This window comes from Miniopterus natalensis, chromosome 1 (genome assembly GCF_054644295.1).
Source record: "Miniopterus natalensis isolate mMinNat1 chromosome 1, mMinNat1.hap1, whole genome shotgun sequence".
Classification (NCBI taxonomy): domain Eukaryota; kingdom Metazoa; phylum Chordata; class Mammalia; order Chiroptera; family Miniopteridae; genus Miniopterus; species Miniopterus natalensis.
Window position 1 is genome coordinate 119,400,905 of NC_142081.1, and position 22,560 is coordinate 119,423,464.

At 35.8% G+C, this 22,560-nt stretch overlaps 1 protein-coding gene across 1 annotated transcript in view; it reads left to right on the forward strand.

Annotated features, from left to right (window-relative positions):
• The first annotated feature begins 3,286 nt into the window (after positions 1-3,286).
• Positions 3,287-22,560, forward strand: part of MALRD1 (MAM and LDL receptor class A domain containing 1) — a 543,727-nt gene continuing 524,453 nt past the window's right edge. Inside the window, 2 exon segments of the mRNA XM_087815868.1 lie at positions 3,287-3,464; positions 15,897-16,037. Of these exon segments, the coding sequence (XP_087671994.1) occupies positions 3,287-3,464; positions 15,897-16,037 (319 nt within the window).

Here is a 22,560-nt window from a genome sequence, read left to right on the forward strand (position 1 = left end):
TGATCATGTGATCTTGGAAAACTGAGTAATAATTTTTAAAGTGAAAGTAGGAAACAATGCAAGAAGGAGTTTGGGGCACAATGATACAAGGTGTTTGATGACTTGGCACACTATGAAAGCACTGGAACCGTTAAGACTTTCCCTCCTTCCTTAATAAACTGGACAAGCACAGCCCTGGTTGCTATCAGTATGTTGCCCCTTTTGGTACAAGTAGAGAAAAAGTGATAAGGCAATAATCAGCTGAAAATAATTTTACCTTTTGGCAGCAAAATATAAATTTGCTTAATAAAATATTATGTGACTGAATTACTCTGATTTACTTTGGGTGCCATCATTCCAGTTCATTCTTTATCTAAATGATGAATGGCAGTTGAAACAGTGTAGGGTAATGTTATTTTTACTAGACAATAACAGTTGATAAAGGAGTTTCCCTGCTGAAACTAGGCAATAAACAACTATGACAGCAGAAAATATGTGATTTTTAAAAAATGGAAAATAGGGAATATATAAAATGTTATGGGACCTGAATTCAGAATCAGGATGTAAAATTGAAATGTTTCGGTTTGTATGCTTCCTTACTCTTTTTTTATTTCCCTTCCCTCTTCCCTGCTGAGGAAAGCCTGAAATGGGCTTGACATGATACGATCGCTTACTTTAGTGTGGGAGGATGGTGGAGTGTATTGCTAATATAACACAAAACTGCAATTCCAAAATCTAAAAGGCCTTTTAAAATAGCACACAATTTAGAAATGGAAAAGCAACATTGACCACAGAATTATATATCTATTATGTAGCAGCATTTTAAAATTTAACTTATTCATAGTGTTTATTTTCACGTGCCTATCAAAAGTTGAAATGATTATAAGCCCTTGTTAACTTCAGTCAATTAGCAGTTCCCTATTGAGCAGCGCCTATCTGCCAGGAACAATTCCTATCTGCCGGGAACTCGGCTAGTAACTGGGGATACGACAGTGAGAAGGCCTGGAGCCTGCTTCATCGTCACAGACTAGTGGAGGGATCACAGGAGTAGACAGACGGAGACCACGCCAGACCTGTGGGTGCCAGGATGAATGACAGCAGAAGGCCGTGAGGGAGCCCAGGAGTGAAATTGAACTCAGTCTGGGAAAATCAGCCAAGATACCTTACCGAAAGTCCTCTAAGCTGGGAAATGAAGGATAGTTAGTATTAACCTGATGATTGGGCTGAGAAGAGATGGGAGAGCTGGAGCCTGGCATGTTCCGAGCTCTGCCACTGAGCTAGTTTTGTAAAATTGTGACTGAGACGATAAGGGAGGGCATCATAAGCGGTGAACCTCAAAAGGTAAGCTGTGCTTGTGAGCCATGCTAAGGGGTGTGACATTTATACTGATTTCAGATGGAGTTCTGTCGGAGTGGATTTGTGCCTTGGAATGGTTGCTCTGCCTGAAGAATGGAAAATGCATTGTGGGTAAGAGAAACATCTGGTTCGGGGTGTTCCTGAGATGAGAGCTGATGGAGTCTCCAGCTCATATGTAGAAGGCACGAGACTTGATGGCTGATAGTGGAGCAGGTGAGAGTGGGCCAGGACCAGCATACAGGTTCCTGGCTTGGAAGCTGGACCAGAAGAAGGTGCCATTCATTGAACTATAACATATGGGCGTCATAGATGATCGGTTGGGAGGAGGAAAGGAAGATGGGTTTAGTTTTTGATTCAAGGAGACATGTCAATCGGGCTGTCTGTCCATGTGTTATATGAGCATGTGCAGGTGTACCCAGGAAGAAGACAAGCTATACGTTTGAGCAACATATCATATCAGGACTTCAGAGGTAAATTTATGAGATGACAATTTATAGATAATACTTAAAATTGTAAGTGTGGAGAGAAAGTCTAGGAAAAAGTGAAAAAAATGTATAACCTGAACAGAGAGGAGGACTGCTGTGGAACTATAAGGGTAACCAGCATTTAAGAGACACACAAAGAGGAGTGGCAAGGTATCACTCAATATCATTTACAAAACAGAGAAATAAGGAGAACAGATATTTCTGAAGTTGGAATAAAGTGCAGAGCAGTGAAATGCTGGATAACGGGGAATGCTCAGTGACAGGGAAAAATTATGAATTTTCCTCCCAGAGTCCTGAATGCTCATATCTTAGAACTTTATATTTTCATTGGGTCTTTTCTTTGTAGAATGTGGGAGAAATCTTACTTTTCTCAAACTTCCTTTAAATGTGCAGATGCATTCTCTGCCCATGGGCTATGGTCCCTTCCGCAGAACATTCTCCACTTGCTTCTCACAATCTCCTGAGCTGTCTTTGTCTCCTGTTATATTGCAGAAATTAAAAGAAAGCACTTGAAAAAGAACTTTAACATACCTTTAAGAAGTATAAAAGAATGGTTTGGGTAGTCATCTTCATATAACTTCTATAATTATTCAGCTCCGCAGAATTTTATTATTAGTAGGTCAGTGTACTCTGAACTTCAGCACACACTGTGCATTCTGAAGATGCATCTGAAACCACGTGTTTCACTTGTAAAAGCAAATGAAGATGAATTGAGCATAGAAGGAAGAGCGCTGTACTGGGCAGTAGGATGATTGAATTCTAGTTTCTAACACCAAGTTATTATATTTCCTCACATATGTCTCAGCATTCTTGGGCCCGAGTTATGTGATTTGTAAAATAATGATCTCCAATGTCTCTTTAACAATTAGTGTCGTATTGTTCTGAATTCATCTAAACAAGCAATGTAAGGTTTCTATTCGATAATGAAGGATAAGCATTTCATTCCCATGGAGCAATTCTAATATTTGGGACTGAAATATGTGAGTACGTTTTAGTAACCACAGTAACGTTCTAAATTACATGAATGTGATTAAATAAGCATAGGAAGCAATACAGAACATTTCTGCATCACTTAAAATTTCATTGTGATTCTGCCTCCATTTATGAGCTTGCCCCCCTTTTGTATTTTAAATCTTCTTTCAGGAGATAGCATGAACATAAAGGCTTGGATTGTTAAACATGGCATACATAGGGCAATAAACATGCATGTTTATCTAGATATAGAAACGGTGCGATTACTCAAGTTAAATATTTTCTAAAGACACTCCTGTGAAAGACTAAAGGCACTGCCTTGGGAGTCACTTGCTAGAATTGCAGACAGTTGCCATTAGTATCCAGTTATAAGAGGCAAATCTGAAAAAGAAAGAACAGAGAAGAGAAAAAGAATGTTTCCAGTTATGGACTCACCTATTACAACTGCCTGATCTCAACAGACATGCCAAGTAATGCTCTCCTGCCTAGCCAGAATGTTAGCATTCCCAAAGAATGAAGCTTTTTGTGTCCCTTGGATCGTCTGTGTCTTCCTCTCTACACTGGTTCAGCAAGGAACAGAGGCCTTTCAGTGTGGCAATGGGGTCTCAGTGCCTCCTGACAATGTGTGTGACTTCACAGATCACTGTGGGGACAAGAGCGATGAACAGCAATGTAAGTGCCATTCCTCTCTTTTCTCCAGTTTCTGTGTACGTTTCCACCAGGCGCCAATGAGCAGTCAGGGAGATTCAGCTAGATATCTGGCCCTGCATGGATTTAATTTATAAGCCTATAGTGTAAGAGAGAAACTAAAATAGTTTTTTCATTAAAGAGACAGGCCCATAAATAAAAATTACTCTAATTAAACAATATCAAATTGCAAAGATTCTAACTGGCTGGCATGTATTTTAAATTAGTTTTTACTGATTCCACGGAAAGAGTGATAGGCAGGAATGCAGCTTTTGATGTTATATTAGTAGAGCAAAATTCAAAAGATGTACATTACTGCAGATTTGAGATTCTGTGATGGAAATTATGAGCATAAGTTTGAATTCAGTATGAAAACATTTTAAATACATTCTAAATTAAATGAGTAGATTTTATTTTTGCTGATAGGTCCGCACCACCGAGTGAAATGATTACGCACTGAGCACGACTCCCTGGCTTGTGTCATTTGATTTCAGGTTGAGGAAAGAGCACAGGCTCCACAGAGTGCAGGACCATCCGCTAATTGTGTGATCTTGAACCTCCGCTTTATTACACAAGGTGATAAAGTGAAATAAACCAGCTCTCACAAGAGGGAAAATGCTCCACTGCCTACTGGTGCGATATTAATAAAAAGGAACCACTTACCACAGGGAGACATGGGTAAAGACTTGTACGTGTCTGTAGTTTTTCTGCCAATATGACATCCTGAAGGAATGACTGCTTTTCACTAATGGAACAGTGTCCTTCTTACATGTAATCAATCGCCTTTCATAGGCAACATTTTCATACAGTTAAACGGATTCATTGTTGGTTCATAGTATTATCCACTCAATTGTCTGAAGGCACTAATTCTAGTTAGAGCACTTTAGTCAAACATATTTTCTATTTTTATTCAGATATTATATTAATTAGTGTTTACAGAATTATTTTGTTCAGATAACTATATTAATTACTATTTGCAGAATTTCTTCTGCTCGAATAGGCTCTGCAGGTTCGATTGTGCTGTTGTTGGCCTTCTGTTTACAAATTCAGTTGTTACATTAAAACAAAAGAGTTTACTGAAAAATTTCTCTGTAGAAGAAAACAGCCTAATGAGTTTTGTCCCATAGTTTGGGAGAGCTAGCTTGCAGTTAGTAACTATTAAATGCAAAGCACAGGCAAAGACAAGGATTCATTAATATTTGCCCAGTTTCCCCAGGAAGGCTCCATGTGGGCGAACTGCTCTGGGGCCTGTGTGGGAAAGCCCTTGCTGGCTTCTCTGATGAGCAGCAAGGAGGAATCACACCGCTGGCTTGACAAGAAGTGCCGAGTCCCTTCCATTGTTAATCTCTATGAATCTCCGCTTAGCACGCTTGCCGTGATAACACGATGGCCCTGCTTCAGGGAAAAGGCTAACGCGAAAGACGGGGAAGCCGCGGGTGGGAAAGGTCTCGGCTGCTTGAGCGATTCTAGTAACGTGCAGCGTGGAGCAAAGCGAAGGCACGCATCTGTCAAAGAAGCAGGTTTCGTTTTAAATGTTACATTGGGAGATCACCTTTTGGCTTTTTCATTTTCATTTCTGAGACGTTTTCCCTTTGGTATTTTATTTAAAGTGTAGACCAGAACCTGTAGATAAAATTGAGAATCACTTTAAAGTGTGAGTTTCTTTTCTGTACCACACTAGGGGGGAAATATTGTCAAGGCATCATAATGGCTGAGCAGTTTCTCTCAGGAAAGCTAAATTTACAGGTGAGGTTTTTAAAGCGACTTTAATGGTGTTAAAGTGGCCACATTTTGAAAAAAATCAACCCGTGCCTCCCTTTAATGTCCAAATGATGTGGCCTTTAAGAAACAGGTTAATGGGTTGACTTTTCTTAATGAAGGTGACATAGTTGAAGTTGAATTTCAGATGCAACCGATTCTATTCATAGGTTTTTGAAAATGTTCTCACTTTACATGATGGGACTCTTTTTAAGAATACTCACGCTGTTTATTTTAGCTCAGTGCTTTTTAAGATATTAGGTTTAGAAAGACTGAATCTTCCCAATGGAATAAATTCTATTTATGCACGCTATTGAGCACTTAATATGTAGTGAGCAAGGGAAATGATTTTTAAGTGTAACAACTATTGGGTTCCAGTCCTGACAAGAATCCCTTTTTATTAGACTTTATTGATATCCTGAGCCAGGGAAATAAATGCGGTACTGGTCTGGATTTTTTAAACAAAATCACATTCCAACTGTTGCATTGTCTGCTTCCAAGCAGATTCCCTCTTCCTGGTCTTCATTCTCTTGTATGTTCATTTGTTATTTATTTTAATAGAGTCCGTACTAAGTATAGAGATAGTCTAGCTCGTCTTCTAGCATTTGCTCCAAATTTTTTGATGTACAAAGGCTTTATTCTGCTTTATTCTTTTAACAATAAAGGTAGATGTGTTACTTATATTGCTACCATTCAAATATAAATCAATCAAAATTACAAAGGGTACTGTTGATACAATGTCGAGATATATCCCATGCAATGGATCCCTACCAGTGGAGTGTTTCCAGAAAGTATATTTAAAAAATTACTTTTGCATACCTGAAGGGAGTATTAAAATTAGTTGTTATATATTCACTTTCAGAGCTAAATTTACTCTAAATTCACTGTGATTCAAAGGAGAAAATAATATTCAGTTAATCAAGTACTTTTCTCCTTACCTACATGTCATGCGTAAGAACTCTTTTATTTGTCCTACCTAGTATTTTTATAAGGAGATAGAAATCTATTTTATACCTTGGTTTGATGGAATATATCATAAAGATTTGAGGTTTTACCTATTTTCTTTTACAAACATTTTAAATTTAAGAACAAGAATTTTTTTCACTTCATATAAATCTAAATTTATATACAAAATATGTAAAAACTACCTTAGAGTTGCATTCTCAGAATCTGAGAGGTGATAGTGTTTTACCTAAGTAAAACATTATTTCTTCACTAGAATGACATAAATAGCAAGTGCCTTTAAAATAATTGGTTCATTGAAGTAGTTGAAAATAAAGCATTGATAGAGTGAAATGTGGCATTTCAATACTTATTTTGTTACATTGGATGCAAAATTTTTATGCACATTGTCATGAAACAACTAATAACAATCCTTTAAAAGTCCTATTTACCATGGCAACATATCTTAGTTTGGGCTACAATCACAAACATCATAGACTGGGTGGCTTAAACAACAATTATTTCTCACAGACCTAGGGGCTGGGAAGTCTAGGATCAGGGTGCTGGCAGAACTGATGTCTGATGCGGGCCCTTTTCCTGGTTTGCAGACAGCTGTCTTCTTGCCACGTCCTCACGTGGAAGAGAGAGGTCATCTCTAGTGTCTCTTCTTGTAAAGGCACTGGTCCGATCTTGAGGGTTTCATCCTCATGACTCAGTCACACCCCTGAGACCTCACCTCCAAATACCATCGCACTGGGGATTAGGGCTTAAACATACACATTCTGGAGGCAAACGGACATTCACACCATAACACAACAGAATTATATATGTAAGAGATCTAATAATAGATATGTACAGCTTAGTTAAAGAAAATTAGAAAATTTTCACAGACTTCAGTCTTGGCCTAAATGGGTGCTATAGTTTTGAGTCCTATGACATTTACCTTAATTTTATGTAACAATTTAAGCGCACTGAATTGGGTGCTCAATGAAAAATAGCAAAATATCTTTTTTTTTTAAATTTTTTTTATTGCATTAGGCAGACTCTTTAGACCATTTTTCTTTACTATCTCTGCAGATCTTTAGGTCTTTCCTGGTGTGTAGCCACAACTGTAGAACCATTATCACAGAGGAAGAAAGCCTTCAAGTTCTTCTAGGTCAAAAGTCTCATTTTGTAAATGAGAATGAGGAGAGACCTTAAGCCAAGAGGCTAATATGTGCTAATTAAAGGTGCCTCAAGACTCCAAGTGGGGTTCCTGTCCACCTTACGTTTGAAATATGAGTTACTCGAGGTCTTAGAAGAGTGGTTATAAAATCTGTTTTTCGTACATTGGACAACTTTAGAGGACATTATAAAATATATTAAGTTTCTAAATAAAACTGCTGCCCAGCCGGGCGTGGCTCAGCGGTTGAGCATCGACCTAGGATCCAGGCGATCGGGGTTCAATTCCCGGTCAGGGCACATGTCTGGGTTGCGGGCTCGATCAATGACTCTCTCATCATTGATGTTTCTGTCTCTCTCTCTCCCTCTCCTTTCCTCTCTCTGAAATCAATAAAGATATATTTAAAATAAATAAATATAAACAAACAAATAATAAATAAATACAACTGCCCATTAGTTACTGATGTCAGAATATGGGCATAGCTCTTTCAAATTGTTTCCTTTCAGTAACATTTGGATATGGACAGTTTTACTCATCTATACCACACTGTCAACCTAAATACTTTCAGATCTCTTATGTATGATTTGTGCCAGTTGCAGGATACTTCTGTTGAGGTGAACTGGAAGAGGAGGTACCTGTGAGAATATAAATTATTGCATAGAGTGGAATGAATGGAAAAGTGAGATAAAATGGATAGCAGTGCAGATTTTAACAAGAGAAAGATACAGCAAAACCCGAGCCCACAGAACTGCACACTGGCTTCAGTGTTTATCATGAAAGGCCTATGGGATTTGCCTAAGAATGGCTGGTGGAGGCAAAACCAGAGGAGATAGAAGATAAGACTTAGGGAGAGGGGCATCAAGAATGCTGAAATCACAAACTCAAGAAGACTTGGAGTATTTTTAACAAAGGCTGTAAACCTTTTTGTGCAAAGGAAATGAACTTACAAACTCCTTGTTATAACACTTGCCAATGGAGAGTCTGAAAATTTTCCAATGAGCAAGGGATAGCAAATGGAAATAAGACGTATCCACTTGGACTAATAATAAAATAGCTTGAATGTCTGTTTAGAGTTTTATCATTTTATTTTAGTAAAATAAACATTCACAAGGGCTTTTATTATTTTTATACCAGCTTTTTCTTTCCTCAGACAATATTTTTCTTGTAAGAGAGCTCATCTTAATCTTGCTCCAAAGGATAGGCTTCGGAAAGACCTTGAACTGGGCATTTTTTTTTTTTTGTATGTGTGCCTATTAGAGGCCTTCTGTTATTTTTGAAAACAATCTTCATAAAGTACTTTCATGTCAAATAGCACTCTCAGGAGCTCTTCCCCCTTGGCAGTGTTGGGTGCTTTGGAGGCTGCTGTGCACAGCTGTGTAACATAAATCATTTTCCTTAATAGATTTTGATGTCTAAAATTGCTTCACAGTGTGGACTATTTTTGTTCATAATGGGCAATGGAAATGTGAAAGAAAAGATGAACCACATGCAATATGGATTGTACTTTCATCTTTGACTATGTAAAAACATGAAAGCAACAACCTGGAGAAGCATTTTTGGTGCATTCTGAAAACTGGCCGGACAGTGAATCTTTCTCCCAAGAAAGAAGTTAAAACATTACTAGAATTTTATCTTGATCCATCCTGCAGGGTTTCTATTACAATTCTAACAAAAGATACCTTATAACTAACAGGGCGAACTTGATGGAGCATGTATCTTGATGATACCTTAAGAAAAGAAAGCATGTCTTTATGAAAAGATGTATCTTTCTAGAGCTACAGATAGTTTACGGAGGAGGCCCTGTAAAAGCAAAATATTAGCTCCATTAAGGCAGGAAGTTTATCAAGTTGTCCCCATTTTCTAAAAGACTGATTAGCACTGTCAATAAATTGTAGATAGACTAATGGATTACTGGTTGGCTGACTGGCTGCGAGAATAATTGGAGGAATCATCAGCTGTACTCTTTTCTTTCACCTGGAATTAGATAAGACTGCTGTCTTGCCCTAACCGCTTGCTCAGTGGTTAGAGCTTCGGCAGGCTGGCTGCAGGGTTGCAGGCTTGATCTCTAGGCCCCTGGGTGTGGGTGTGGGGGGCAACCAATCGTGTCTCTCTCACATCGATGTCTCTCTCTCTCTCTGTCTCTCCCACTCCCTTCCGCTCTCTCTAAAATATCAATGGAAAGAATATCCTTGGCTGAGGGTTAACAAAAAACAAAAAAACAAACAAAAGAAAAACTGCCCAGTCTTGCAATGCAGTTTGCTCTTGTTCTGTGATTCAAGTGTGCAAGTTGATATCATCCAAGGACATTTAGTTTGGGAGTCCTTGGATGATATCAACTTGCACACTTTGAAAATTTCAGACACTTCAATGACATCAAATGGTAAACTGTTTCTTTCACAAACGAAATGTTTTCTGAAGCCAGTATCTATATATAGATAGAACTCTTACCGAGCTTGTCATTCCATGTAACTTTTCTGTTTGTCAGTAACCATCATTTCTGCATGTGCATGTTGACGCTAAAGGCTTGACTAGGAATTCTGTGAGAAGGTTTGCATTCTGTTGTCAAAATGGTCAATTTTATGAAAGCAAGGACCTTGAATCACAGCTTTTAAATAAGTTTCCACCAAAAAATAAGAATAGAATACAATGTTCTCTATTATCCAGAAATAACTGTGACTTTCCAGTGAGTAAGCCCTGAAATGCTTGATTGGATTTGGAAGAGAAATTTTAATTATTTTGAGAGAAATTGAAAACCTATTTAGGAAAAGAAAAATGACAACAGTTCATTTATTACTGAATTAGTTTACTTGATGGAAAAGTTTGTCCATGCAAGAGATATAATTTTCTAATCAGGTCTCTGCATTCACCATTATAGAAATTACTAAAAAGCCATAAGATCTTCTGTCCAAAGTGCTACTCTGGAATAGAGAATATATGCAACATTTATAGTATTTGAGTTTATACTGCTGTGGATGGGAGTGAGTGCCTTGCCTTGTCCATACTTCTGCAGAAATTACCAGACACTTAGAAACCTTGAATCTTCAAAGGCCTCCTTTGAAGGTTACTAACCTTAAACAATGGGACAGGGAAAACATGGTTTGATAACCCTTTTTCATAGATCTCCTTTCTCAGGTGTCTCATAGATACCATCAATGGCACAACTACTGCCAAAGATGTCCTCAATAATTTGAGAATAAGGCCGATTACATGACAAGATTCCAATGTGTAATACTGGATAACTCTGGTGTGGGCTGTGGAAGTGCTGATTCCATTTGCTATAACATACTTTTGTGAGTTGGGGTTTTTTTCTGTTTCTGTCCCAATGAAAATTAATTCATTGCAAAAGATAACAAACATTTCCTGATAAAAACGAATTACTATTTTCAAATTGCTGGGCCAAATAATAGCAAACTTCAACTGAAATTTACTTTTGAGGATAATTAATTTTTACTTTCATTTACTTAGAATATTTGGATCATTTCATCCTTTGCAGGAACTGGCCTTTTTTTTTTTTTTTTTTTTTTTTTTTTTTTTTTACAGTTAATGAGAGTAAAGGAGATAATTCTTTGTGAAAATGTTTTTCTGTGTTATCTACATGAAGGAAATAGTTTTCTAAATAGTAAAATGAATTATATGTAAATTTTTGTGACTATGCAATTCATCGTTTTCCTTAAATAGAAAAACACTTAATAAACTAGGAATAGAGGGAACTACTTCAACACAGTAAAGGCTATGTCTGAAAGACCCACAGCTAACTTCTTAGTGGTGAAAGACTGAAAGCTTTTCCTCTAAAATCAGGAACAAGACAAGGGTGTCTGTCCTCTTTCATTACTTCTATCAACACGGTATTGGAAGTCCCAGCCAGAGTAATTAGGTGAGACAAAGTAATAAAAGGCATTCAAATTGGAAATGAACAAGTAAAAATATCTCTGTTCATTGAAAATGTGATCCTTAAACATAGAAAACCTTAAAAATTCTACCAAAAAACCTCCATTAGAACAAATAAGCAAATTCAGCAAAGTTGCAGGATATATAATCAACACATAAAAATTATTTGCATTTCTATACACTAACAATGAACAATCTGAAAAGGAAATTAAGAAAAACAGTTCTATTTGCAATAGCATCTAACAGAATAAAATACTTAGTAATAAACATAACCAAGGAGACGAAGACATATTTATGGAAAATTAGAAATTGTTGCTGAAAGAAATTAAGACATGAATAAATGGAAAGACATCTTTCATGTTCATGAATTGGAAGAATTAATATTGTTTACACATCAGTACAACTGAAAGCAATCTACAGATTCAATGTAATTCCTATCAAAGTCCCAAGAATGCTTTCTTGCAGAAATAATACAATCCATCATAAAATGTATATGGAATATCAAGGGGACCCAAGTAACAAAAACAATCTTGAAAAAGAACCATGTTATAATTCTCACACTCCCTGATTTCAAACTTATTACAAAGCTACAGTAATTAAAAGAGTGTGGAATTTGCATAAAGATAGATATATAGGCCAATGGAATAAAATAGAGTGCCTAAAAATAAGCTCTCTCAGATAGGGTCAAATGGTTTTCAACAAGTGCACCAAGGCTATTCAATGGAGAAAGACCAGTCTTTTCAACAAATACCATTGTAAAAATTGGATATTCACACAAAATGATTACAGTTGGATCCTTACCTTACATCATACACAAAATTAACTCAAAATGGATTGAGGACCTAAATGTAAGAGCTAATACTATACAATTCTTAGAAGAAAACATCGGGGGAAAACTTTACAATATTGGATTTGGGAATGATTTTTTAGATATGACACCAACGTCATAGGCAAAAAAAAAAAAAAAGAGGAAAACTAAATTAAACTCTAATATCATCTACCTCTCCCCTTCTAGATTTTTCCTAATTCTTATATTTTATATTGAAAGAGTGGGATTTATTGGTAGGGAAAGACTACAGCTGTGCCTCATTGAACCTTTAGGAGGAAAGTAGAAGTACATTATTAATATGGGTCCATGTGAAATAAGTGGTTTGCTTTTAATACCTTCTACCTCTCCCTTTCTAGATTTTTCCTAATTCTTATATTTTCTCTGTATTCTAAGAACTTTACATTGCGGTAATCTATCCATATCATTCTTTCCAGAATTAATCCTGAGTTCTGCACCAATTTCTCCACTATTACTGCTACTAAAACTTGATTCTATTTCCTCCCATTTTCTCAGAAGCATGCTCTAAGTTAACTATCTCTTGGGGACATAGTTTTATATATTTTTTCCTATTATGGTGTTAATGATTGACTATATGAGAGACTCTTCAGTGAATTTCAATGAGAGAATCTGGCACCATGGAAGCCAATTCAGGAGAGAATTGCAACAGAGAGAGATCCTCCTTCCTGAACTACACTGCGCCTGACCTTTGGGATCATAAAATTGAAAATGAAATGATAAGATCCACAAGTTCAAAAAGCCCAGGAACATGGAGTCTACTGATAAGTTCCCTCATACCATTCCTCGTTGTTGCTTACACTGTTCAATTGTCACAATGTAGGGATGGCTGTGGCAGCAGAAATAGACGTGGAGGCAGATGTTCAGATAGCAAGTAGTTTCAGATTTGAATGTTGACATGTGGCATATGGAATTAAAAGGTAAATCAGCCACAATTCAAGAAAAATTGTTTAAATGGTTTAAAATATATAATCCTCTCTTGGGGGAAATGAATACTTAGAAAATTTTATGATACATTTTTGAACAATCCAGCAGTTACTATAAGTTCATGATTGCCTTTTTAAAATTTTTTATTAAGAATTAGCTGAAAATATATGCTTATTAGATTCATTTTATAACAAAAAGAACCCCTGTTGAGACTAAAGGGAAAAATGTTTTATTTAGCTATTTTTCTAGTTCTACTACTTCCAGAAATCATCATCATTACTCTTGTGTATTAAAAAGAGCAAATAACATTGCAAACAGATGTCAACTAGTAATTGTACTGCAAGGTAGCTTCTTGGTATTAAAAAACGTTTGGCACCTATAGTAAATGTGTGTACATGTCATACACATAATTGCTAGAAAATGGTGATAAAAATATTTTGAATATTTTATAATCAGAAATCGATCATTGTAAAAATTGCTGGGAACTAGAGGGAACATGATACATGTTTATGCAGCTACATGCATAGCTAGTTGAACAGCATGCACACACATATACACTGTATGACTAACTAATTTGTTTTATTTTTTTGTTCAGCCAATGTCCCTGAACCACTAGGGGTCCATGAGGTAATAATTGGGATATTCTTGCTATTTCAGATATTTCAAAGGCCTGGAGATTATAAATTTAACCATGCTTTGATTCATAGACTAACCAAATTTCTTTGCTTTCGGATAGGATGACATCAATTCTGCCTGGAAATACAAATGTCCTTAGGCTGGCTGGAAACTCTGATAGGCTTCTAATTCTAGGTATTTGATAAAAATGGGACAGTGGATTCACAATTAGGCCTCAGAACGGAGCTTTAAGAGCTCATGTTCTGGGGTTCCAAAAAGACCTGGTTCCAGTCTCGACCCTAGCACTCACGAGCAGTTCTAGCTTGGGCGAGTTATTTCATGTCTCTAACACAGAGCCTACATTTTTTCATTTAAAACAGAAGAAAATGCCTGCTTCATAAGGAAGAAATAAGCTACTGCAAGTAGAATATCTAACACAGAACAAACTACCTCCATAAATTGTGGCCATTAAAATTCCTGTTATTATTACAGAATATAGCTGGGTTGTAAAATCTTTCAAAATAAGGGATCAAGAAGTAAAATTAATAAAGTAGACCATTAGTAGTAAAGCAGGTTTAGTTAATGTTGTTTAAAGGTGACATTTCTAAATCAGCTTTCAATTTTCATGTAGATGACCTCAAGAACAGGCACCAAATATATTATTATTAAATAATATTTTGTCCAAAAAATGATTAAACAAAAATTCACCCCTTGTGGGAATATAAACTGATGCAGCCACTATGGAAAACAGTATAAAGACTCCTAAAAAATTAAGAATAGAGCTACCATGTGACCCAGCAACCCCTCTTCTGGGTATCTACACCCAAAATTTGAAAACGTTTATTTATAAAGATATATGCACCCCTATGTTCACTACATCATTATTCACAGTGGTCAAGACATAGGAGCAACTGAAGTGTCCTTTGAAAGAGGATTGGATAAAGAAGTTGTGGTATATATATACAATGGAATACTACTCAGCCAGGAGAAAAGATGAAATGCTGCCCCTTGTGGCAACAAATGGATGGATTTTGAAAATATGCTAAGCAAAATAAGTCAGGGAGAAAGTGTCAAAAGCAATATGACTTCACTCATATGTGAGATATAAAATTGAAAGCAACAAATGAACAAACAAGACAACTGAACAAACGAAAACTCCTAGACACAAGCAACAGTATCATGCTCACTAGAGGGAAGGGGAGGTGAGGTGGGAAGGTAGTAAAGGATAAAAGGAATCAAATTTTGGTGACAAAAGATTTGACATAGGGTGGTAAACACACAATGCAATATACAGACGAAGTATTATAAAATTGTAACTTGAAACCTATATAATTTTTTAACCTAAATAAAAAAGTTTTTGTGACTGAGTTGCCATGCACTAACAACCAGCATATTTCCTCCTGCTATGGCTAATGCAACCAGTCAGGGCAAGAACAATCTTGTCCAAGGGAAATCTCCACAGAGGCTAAGAACACAACTCAGGGAGGGGCAATTTGCGATTGAGATAACCTTTTTTATTTTTTATTTTAGGTTGAGCATCTTTTAATATATTCAGGAATTTCTTGGATAATGGAATAAAGCCTTACTTGGGTGGTTATTGTGACTAACCAAGTATCCAAATCTTGCTTCTCCCTAGCCTCTTGGATCATTTATACCCAAAAGAAAAAAAAAAGGCAGAAAAATGCCTTTGCTCTCTCTGGTAAAAGCATTCAGAGTTTCAAGAACATTGAGATCAACAGGGAGGTGCTATGCTTAATTCCAGGCGTCCATCACAGACACTGTGGAATTCTGATATGCCTGCATGGCAGGAATATTGAGATTTTATTGAAGATGTAACCCGAAAAATAATTCCTCATATTTTACAGTGCCTATGAGTTGTAAAGTACATTATGTACATTATGTCATTAGATCCTCACAACAGTTTTTTTAGGGAGACAGGGCAGGATATCATTATTTTAATCTTACAAGTGAAGGAAAAGTTTCGCTGTGGTTAAGTGGTTTAGCAAAGGCACCCAGTCTCTTAGACAAAACCAGGATTAGGTCCTCAGCCTTCTGATCTCCAGTGGCATTCTTTCTGACTACACTGGTTTTTGGCTGTGCGGTGATTTATGAGAATGTCGTATGCAAAGAAGCTTTGCATTAATAAACGTAAATGTGAAAAATAATCCTTATGTTAATCTACATTTGTCATTTGTTGCTAAGCTTTCTTGTTTCTATTATTTTCTTATTTCTTAAGAAGGCAAATGGGTTGGGAAAGCTAATTTCTTCTTTCTCTCCTTAGGCTTGAATTACGAAAGATGTGATTTTGAGGATGGGCTCTGTAATATGACACAAGATCAGAGTCTGCAACTTGGTTGGACAAAGAGAAATGGGATGACTGGTCTATCACCTCCATTTTATGATCACAATGGTGCTGTAGCTGGTAAGTGCTTTGAGTTTCTTTCTTTCCTTCTTTTTCTTTCTTTTCTTTTTTGTCAAGTGTTTGATTATGGTAGTAGAATCTTGGCTGATATTTAGATATAAATAATTAAACCATTTTTAGGATATTTATTATTCTAAAATATCACATTGGATCCTTATCATTGAGGTCATGGGATCCCGAAGGTCTATCTAGACAATAGGGAATTTTCTGTATATTTTGACTCTTTATGGAAATTGTGAAATTTAAACATGATAATGCTACATAGATTAATTCATCAATTTATATTTTGCTTTTGGCTAGACTGATTTCAGCTCTGTCCGGTAACATTTGTTTCCTCAGGCTCACTAGAACACTCTGATGGGCTGCTGACTAGCCTTTGAAGTTGCTCCCAAGCCAGACACTTATTAATTTCTTTATTTGTTAGCTAATGAACTTCATTCATTCACCGTTTTGTATCAGGTGATTATGATATTTTAGTGAGCAAATATTGACTCCATGCCTGCCCTCATCTGATGGGCTTACATGTCATATTAAAACAGGTAATATATTGTCTGGCATAACTAATTGAACGCTGGTGATTTTTTTATAAAAGTGATGCGCCACTCAAATAAGTACAATGAGAAGTTAAATGTAAGTATGTACTTAGAGATAATTTAAAGCAAGCTAATGTTTGAGCATTAGATGTTAATTGTTAGGAAATGTTTACATATTACACATGTGGATTGGAACCCTGGCTCCATCACTCGCTAGCTGTATGATCTTGAGCAATTTACTTTTTAAAGCCTTGGTTTTCTCAATTTTACAAGGGGGAAAAATTATATTTAGTTCATAAAATAGTTGATTTAAGAGCTACATGAGATGTTATTGGTAAAATTTGTCATAAAATATCTGATATTTAAAAAAGCTGATAGTATGTTTCTGAATATTTTTGGTATTTCTGGCTTTAACTTCTATATAACTAAAATGGAGTTTGTTCTTTTGCTTGACTTTGATGTCAAAAATACTTTTCTAAAAATGAAATACTGCCATTTGTGGCAACACGGATGGATTTTGAGAATATCATGCTAAGCAAAGTAAGAGAAAAAGTCAAGAACTATATTTTTTCACTCGTGTAAAATACAAAACTGAAATCAACAAGTGAACAAAAAATACAAACACACACTCAAACACAGACAACAATTACCAGAAGGAAAGAAGGTGTGGGTGTCAGTGAAGGGTAGAGGGAGTCGGTGTATGGTGACGAAAGGTAGTCAGACTTTGCATAGTGGGCAAGTAATACAATATACAAATAATGTATCATGGAACTGACACCTGAAACCTATATAGCTTTATTAAACAATGTCACCCCAATATAGTTAATAGGAATAATATATATTAAAAATACTTTTCTAAAAACAATTGTTAGGAATAAGCCAACTTTATCACAGAAAAGGGGACCAGCTCCACAAACAAGATGAATGACTCCCTGCAATAGATAACCCTTTTATTATGGATCCAGTTATATTAGATGGTGACATTGAATCTGGTTCCCAACTTTTAGCCATTGCAATGCCTTATGAATTGCTTCATCCCTCATGTGTCTCCTTTAGAACCTTCCCATGGCTTGTTCCCTTTCCTTAGAAGATTTTCCGCAGCATACAGTTACTTAGCCTCGCCTCCTTCATGGGCAGAATACCTGATATTTTCTCTTTTTGTTGCATGAGGCTCCTCTTCTATTCACATTGCCCCCCTGCCTTGGACTTAGACAACATCAGGATCTCCATCACTGTGCTTCTCTCTTTTCTTCCCTGCTTTTCTTCCTTACCGCTTCCCCCATTGCTTATTTTTAGATAGTTTATTCAAGAGGTAAAATAGGGGCAAGTCACATCAAAACTGAGATGTCAGATGTATAGGCAGACATCATTTTATCCATACCTCTTGGTTTGATTTAAGATATCTGGAATCAGACTAAATGGGTTTGAACCTGTTAGCTGTGCAGTTTCAGTTTCCTCATCCGTAAAATGGGAAAAATAATACAAGCCTTGGGGAAAATGGAACAAACATTGCCTGGCATAATTATTGAAGTCTAGCGATATTAATAATAGTGACATCTCTTGCAACTACAATTAAATGTTAAAATATCAGTATTTCCCTAGAGATAATTTTAAATAAACAAATTTCTGCCTTTATATTTTAGCCATTTGAAATGTCTATGGAAAAATAGTCATGTTGGAATATTGTCTCTATTCAAAAATTCTCATTTCATGAGTATGAATAAATTTTTTATTAACTTATTCTTGAAATAATTTGCCAGTGCTCCAAAGAATATTTTTCATCAGGTAATCAATGCTTTGAGAAGTTTTCAGGGCTAAATTTTAAAATCTATTAGAACATTAAAAACATCCTTATGCCAATATTTGAAGTCTGTGAAAGCTCAGGGCAAAGTGATTACAATGTAGTACTGATTTTTAAGAGATAATTTTTCTTATGGGTATTTAAAATCAGGTTTAAATGGTAATATTGGAACTTTTGTTACTTTGACCAACTGTTAAATTGGAGCTGAAATCCATATATTATGAAACACACACTATTAAACAGCATCCAATCTTTTAATTTTGTTCTAGAAAGGTGTGATGATCCTGGCCTTGGACTTGAGGCTCTTTGCCTTTCTCCACAGCCACACCTACAGTGACCCATTGCTGGGCATGTTTTGGTCATGTGGGGCAGCTTTGAACGTCTCACTTATGCTGTGTTAACTCATGGCCATATTAACCTTGTTTTCCCTAGTCAGCTATAAGCAGGCTCTATGTGCACACATTTTTTATTTGTTTAGTATTTCCCCCTGACAGTTTATTATAAAAATTTTCAAGCATGGGCAAAAATTGAAAAAATTTGCTAGGAGTAGCCATATTCCCATCACTTAGGTTATATAATTCAAATAATGATATTTGTTTTATCAAATAGCTATTCATCTACCCATCCCGTTCTCCATTCATCAATCCATCATATTTGCAATGCATTCAAAGAAAGTCGCCCAATCACTTTACCCCAAATGTTAGCATGGTATCCCTAACTACGTGCAAGAGTCAGCAAACCTTGGCCTGGGTCATTTTCTGGTTTCTGTAAATAAAGTTGCTGTTTTGTTTTTTTTAACAAGCCATGCCCATTCATTCACAAATTGTCCCTGGCTGTTTTGGGGGCTGCAACCTTGGTGTTTACTGGTTGGGACAGAGACCATATGGTCCACAAAATCTAAATGATTTGGCCCTTTAAGAAAAGTTTGTCTGCTCCCACACTAGAGTTCAACATTCATTAGAGTTCTTTTTCTTTTGAGGTAAAACTTAAATTATATACAAACACCAATATTCAGTGTATACTTCAATAAATTTGGACAAATGCGTTCACCTGTGCAACCAATCCTTAGCAATATGTGAAACATTACTGTCCTGCTGAACAGTTCCCTCATGTACCCTCCTAGTCAATCCTTGCTCTTACACTTCACTCTCAGGACCATCACTATTTTGATTCCTGTGACACCCACAGATTAGTTTTGCTTGTTCTAGAACTTTGTGTAAGTGAACTCTTACAGTCTATACAATACAGTGCATACACTATTGCCTAAGGCTTTCTACACTTAGCAGAATGCTTTCGGATTCCTCCACGTTGTAGTGTGTATCTAGCTCTTTCCTTTTTATTGCTGGCTAGTATGCAATTGTATGGTTTAGTTATTCACTACCCTACTGATCGATACCTTTGTTTTTTTCCTATTTTGAGCTATTATGATAAAACTGCTATGAATATTTTATTATTATTATTATTATTATTATTATTATTATTATTGTTAATCCTCATCTGAGGATATTTTTTCCATTGATTTTTAGAGAGAGTGGGAGGGAAGGTGCAAGGGGGGGAGGGAGAGAGAGAGAAAGAGAGAGAATTTGTTGCCTTCTGCATCACCTTGACCAGAGCCAAGGATGGAATCTGCAACCCAGGTACGTGTCCTTGACCGGAAATTGAACCCACGATCCTTCAGTGCGCAGGCCGAGGCTCTGACCATTGGGCACACTGGCCAGGGCTGCCTTGTTTTGACTTCCATTCCCATAACAATATGCCCCTTTTGTTTATCTTTAAAGCCTCTGAAGTCTCCAATGCTAGGTTTTCCTTGTTTTTTAATACAAGCATTGTATTAATCACAGGGTTTTCCAAAGCCAGCCCGTCCTAAACTGCTCTATGCTGCCCTTTCTGAGGGTTGCTGGGAACCCTAATCTATTCCTTAATACTTGTCAAGCTGCATTATATAGACAGTAAATCAGATTGTTTTATTAAGGAAAAAAACAGCAGAAGACAGAAAATGGAAAGAAGAATCTTAAATTCTCACTCTCTAGATCAAGTTTTTGCAGCCTTTTTAGTCTTAACATCTTTTTATTTTGGAATCAATGAAACATTAATGTCCATTTATTCTTTTATGTGTTTATTATGTCAAAAACTTTTTATTGAGCATTTCTACTACTCCACAGTCTATTGTAGGTCTGTAGATATCATTGTGAACAAGAACACAATTCTTGTCCCCAGTGAATTTGTAATCTAGGGATAGAGGCATAAATCTAATACCCGTTCTATTCCAGAGATCTGCATTTTTTTTCTTTAAAGGGCCAAACAATAAATAATTTTGCTTTTTTAGGCCATACAGTCTACGTCCCAAGACTCCCCTCTGCCATTGTATTGTGAAAGTAGCATAGGGATTAAGCATGGCTGTGTTATAATAAAACTTTATTGATAAACCCTCAAATTTATAATTCATATAAACTTCACATGTCACAAAATACTCTTTGGAAAAATTTCAACCATTTAGACGTGTAAAAAACACTTAGCTCTTACACCATGCAAAATCAGGTGGCAGGTGTGATTTGTCTGGGGGCTGTAGTTTGCTGTCCTCCTAGTATGTTTAATAAACATTGAGTGTTTTTGCATCTGATAATAATGCAGTTTTGGTGATACATGAGTAAAGGATACAATTTCTCTAAAAACTGACAGATGAATTATAATCTTAATTTTGGTGGTCAGTGTTCATTTTTGTAGCAAAGTAGGTGAAGCCTACCTTCATGTATACCCTATATACAAAATAGTGTTATTATTGCTGTTATTTAAAAATTTATTTGAATTTTCAGTTAAGAAGGTGTTTTTTTTTTTATAGCAGTTAAGTCTGTTTTTTTACAATAAAAATACAAATAAGATTTGTGTTCATGAAGTAGAATTACAGTGTATTATTCTATTTGTCCTGTTTTAAATGTTGTAGTTAACTAATTAAAAGTAAAAAATAATTAACAATGAAAAATTTATTTTATATGTTCATGTACACATATTTACATACAGTGGTGACAATTGTTCATTTTAATTCAAAAGCATTTATTAACCCCAATGTGTAAGGCATCATGATAAATTCTGTGAATATTATAATTACTATTAAAATATTTGTTGCATATCAGGGTGTTTATGATCTCTTTGGAAAGCTTTTTTTTTTTTTTTTACACAGTGTAAGGTTTATATAGGAAGAAGGGTGGGGAAAGGGAGTTATTGACAAAAGAAAAGAAAAGATTATATTTGGGCCCAGACATCTTTTTTTGAAGGGAAGAGAAGGGTGTCAATGTAAGAAATGTCCAAATGTGTACAGAATTTTTGTAAGAGTTTATTTGAACCAAACTGAGGACATATGCCAGGGAGCAATATTTCAGAATACATTTTGCAGTTGTTTCTTTTTCTTGATCAACTTTTTAATTTTTAATTTCTTTATTCTTTTAAACCATTTAAAAATTACTATTGAAATACATTTTTATATTATTTTCAGGTATACACCCCAGTGATTAGACATTAAATAACTTACTTAGTGATCATCCCAATAAATCTCATACTTACTGGACACCATACATAGTAATTAGAATATTATTGATCATGTTCCTTATACTGTACTTTATATCCCCATGACTATTCTGTAACTACCAGTTTATACTTCTTAATGCCTTCACCTTTTTCACTCATCCCCCTAACCCTCCTCCCATCTAGCAACTGTCAAAATGTTCTCTGTATCTGTGAGTCTGTTTCTGTTTTGCTTGTTCATTTATTTTTTTTTTTCAGATTCAATTGTTGATATATGTGTATTTATTGCTATTTTTATTTATTTATATATTTTTTCTTTTTCATAAAGAAGACCCTTTGACATTTTATGTGACACTGATTTGATAGTGATGAACTCCTTTAGCTTTTTCTTGTCTGAGAAGCTCTTTATAGGTCCTTTGATTCAAAATTATAACTATACTGGGTAGCATATCTTGGTTGTAGGTCCTTGACTTTCATCACTTTGAATATTTCTTGTCAATCCCTTCCGGCCTGTAAAGTTCCTGTTGAGAAATTAGCTGCCAGTCTTATGGGAGCTCCCTTGTAGGTAACTAACACTTTTCTCTTGTTGCTTTGATGATTCTCTTTGTCTTTAACCTTTTGTATTTTAATTATGATGTGTCTTGTTGTGGGCCTCTTTGGGTTCATCTTG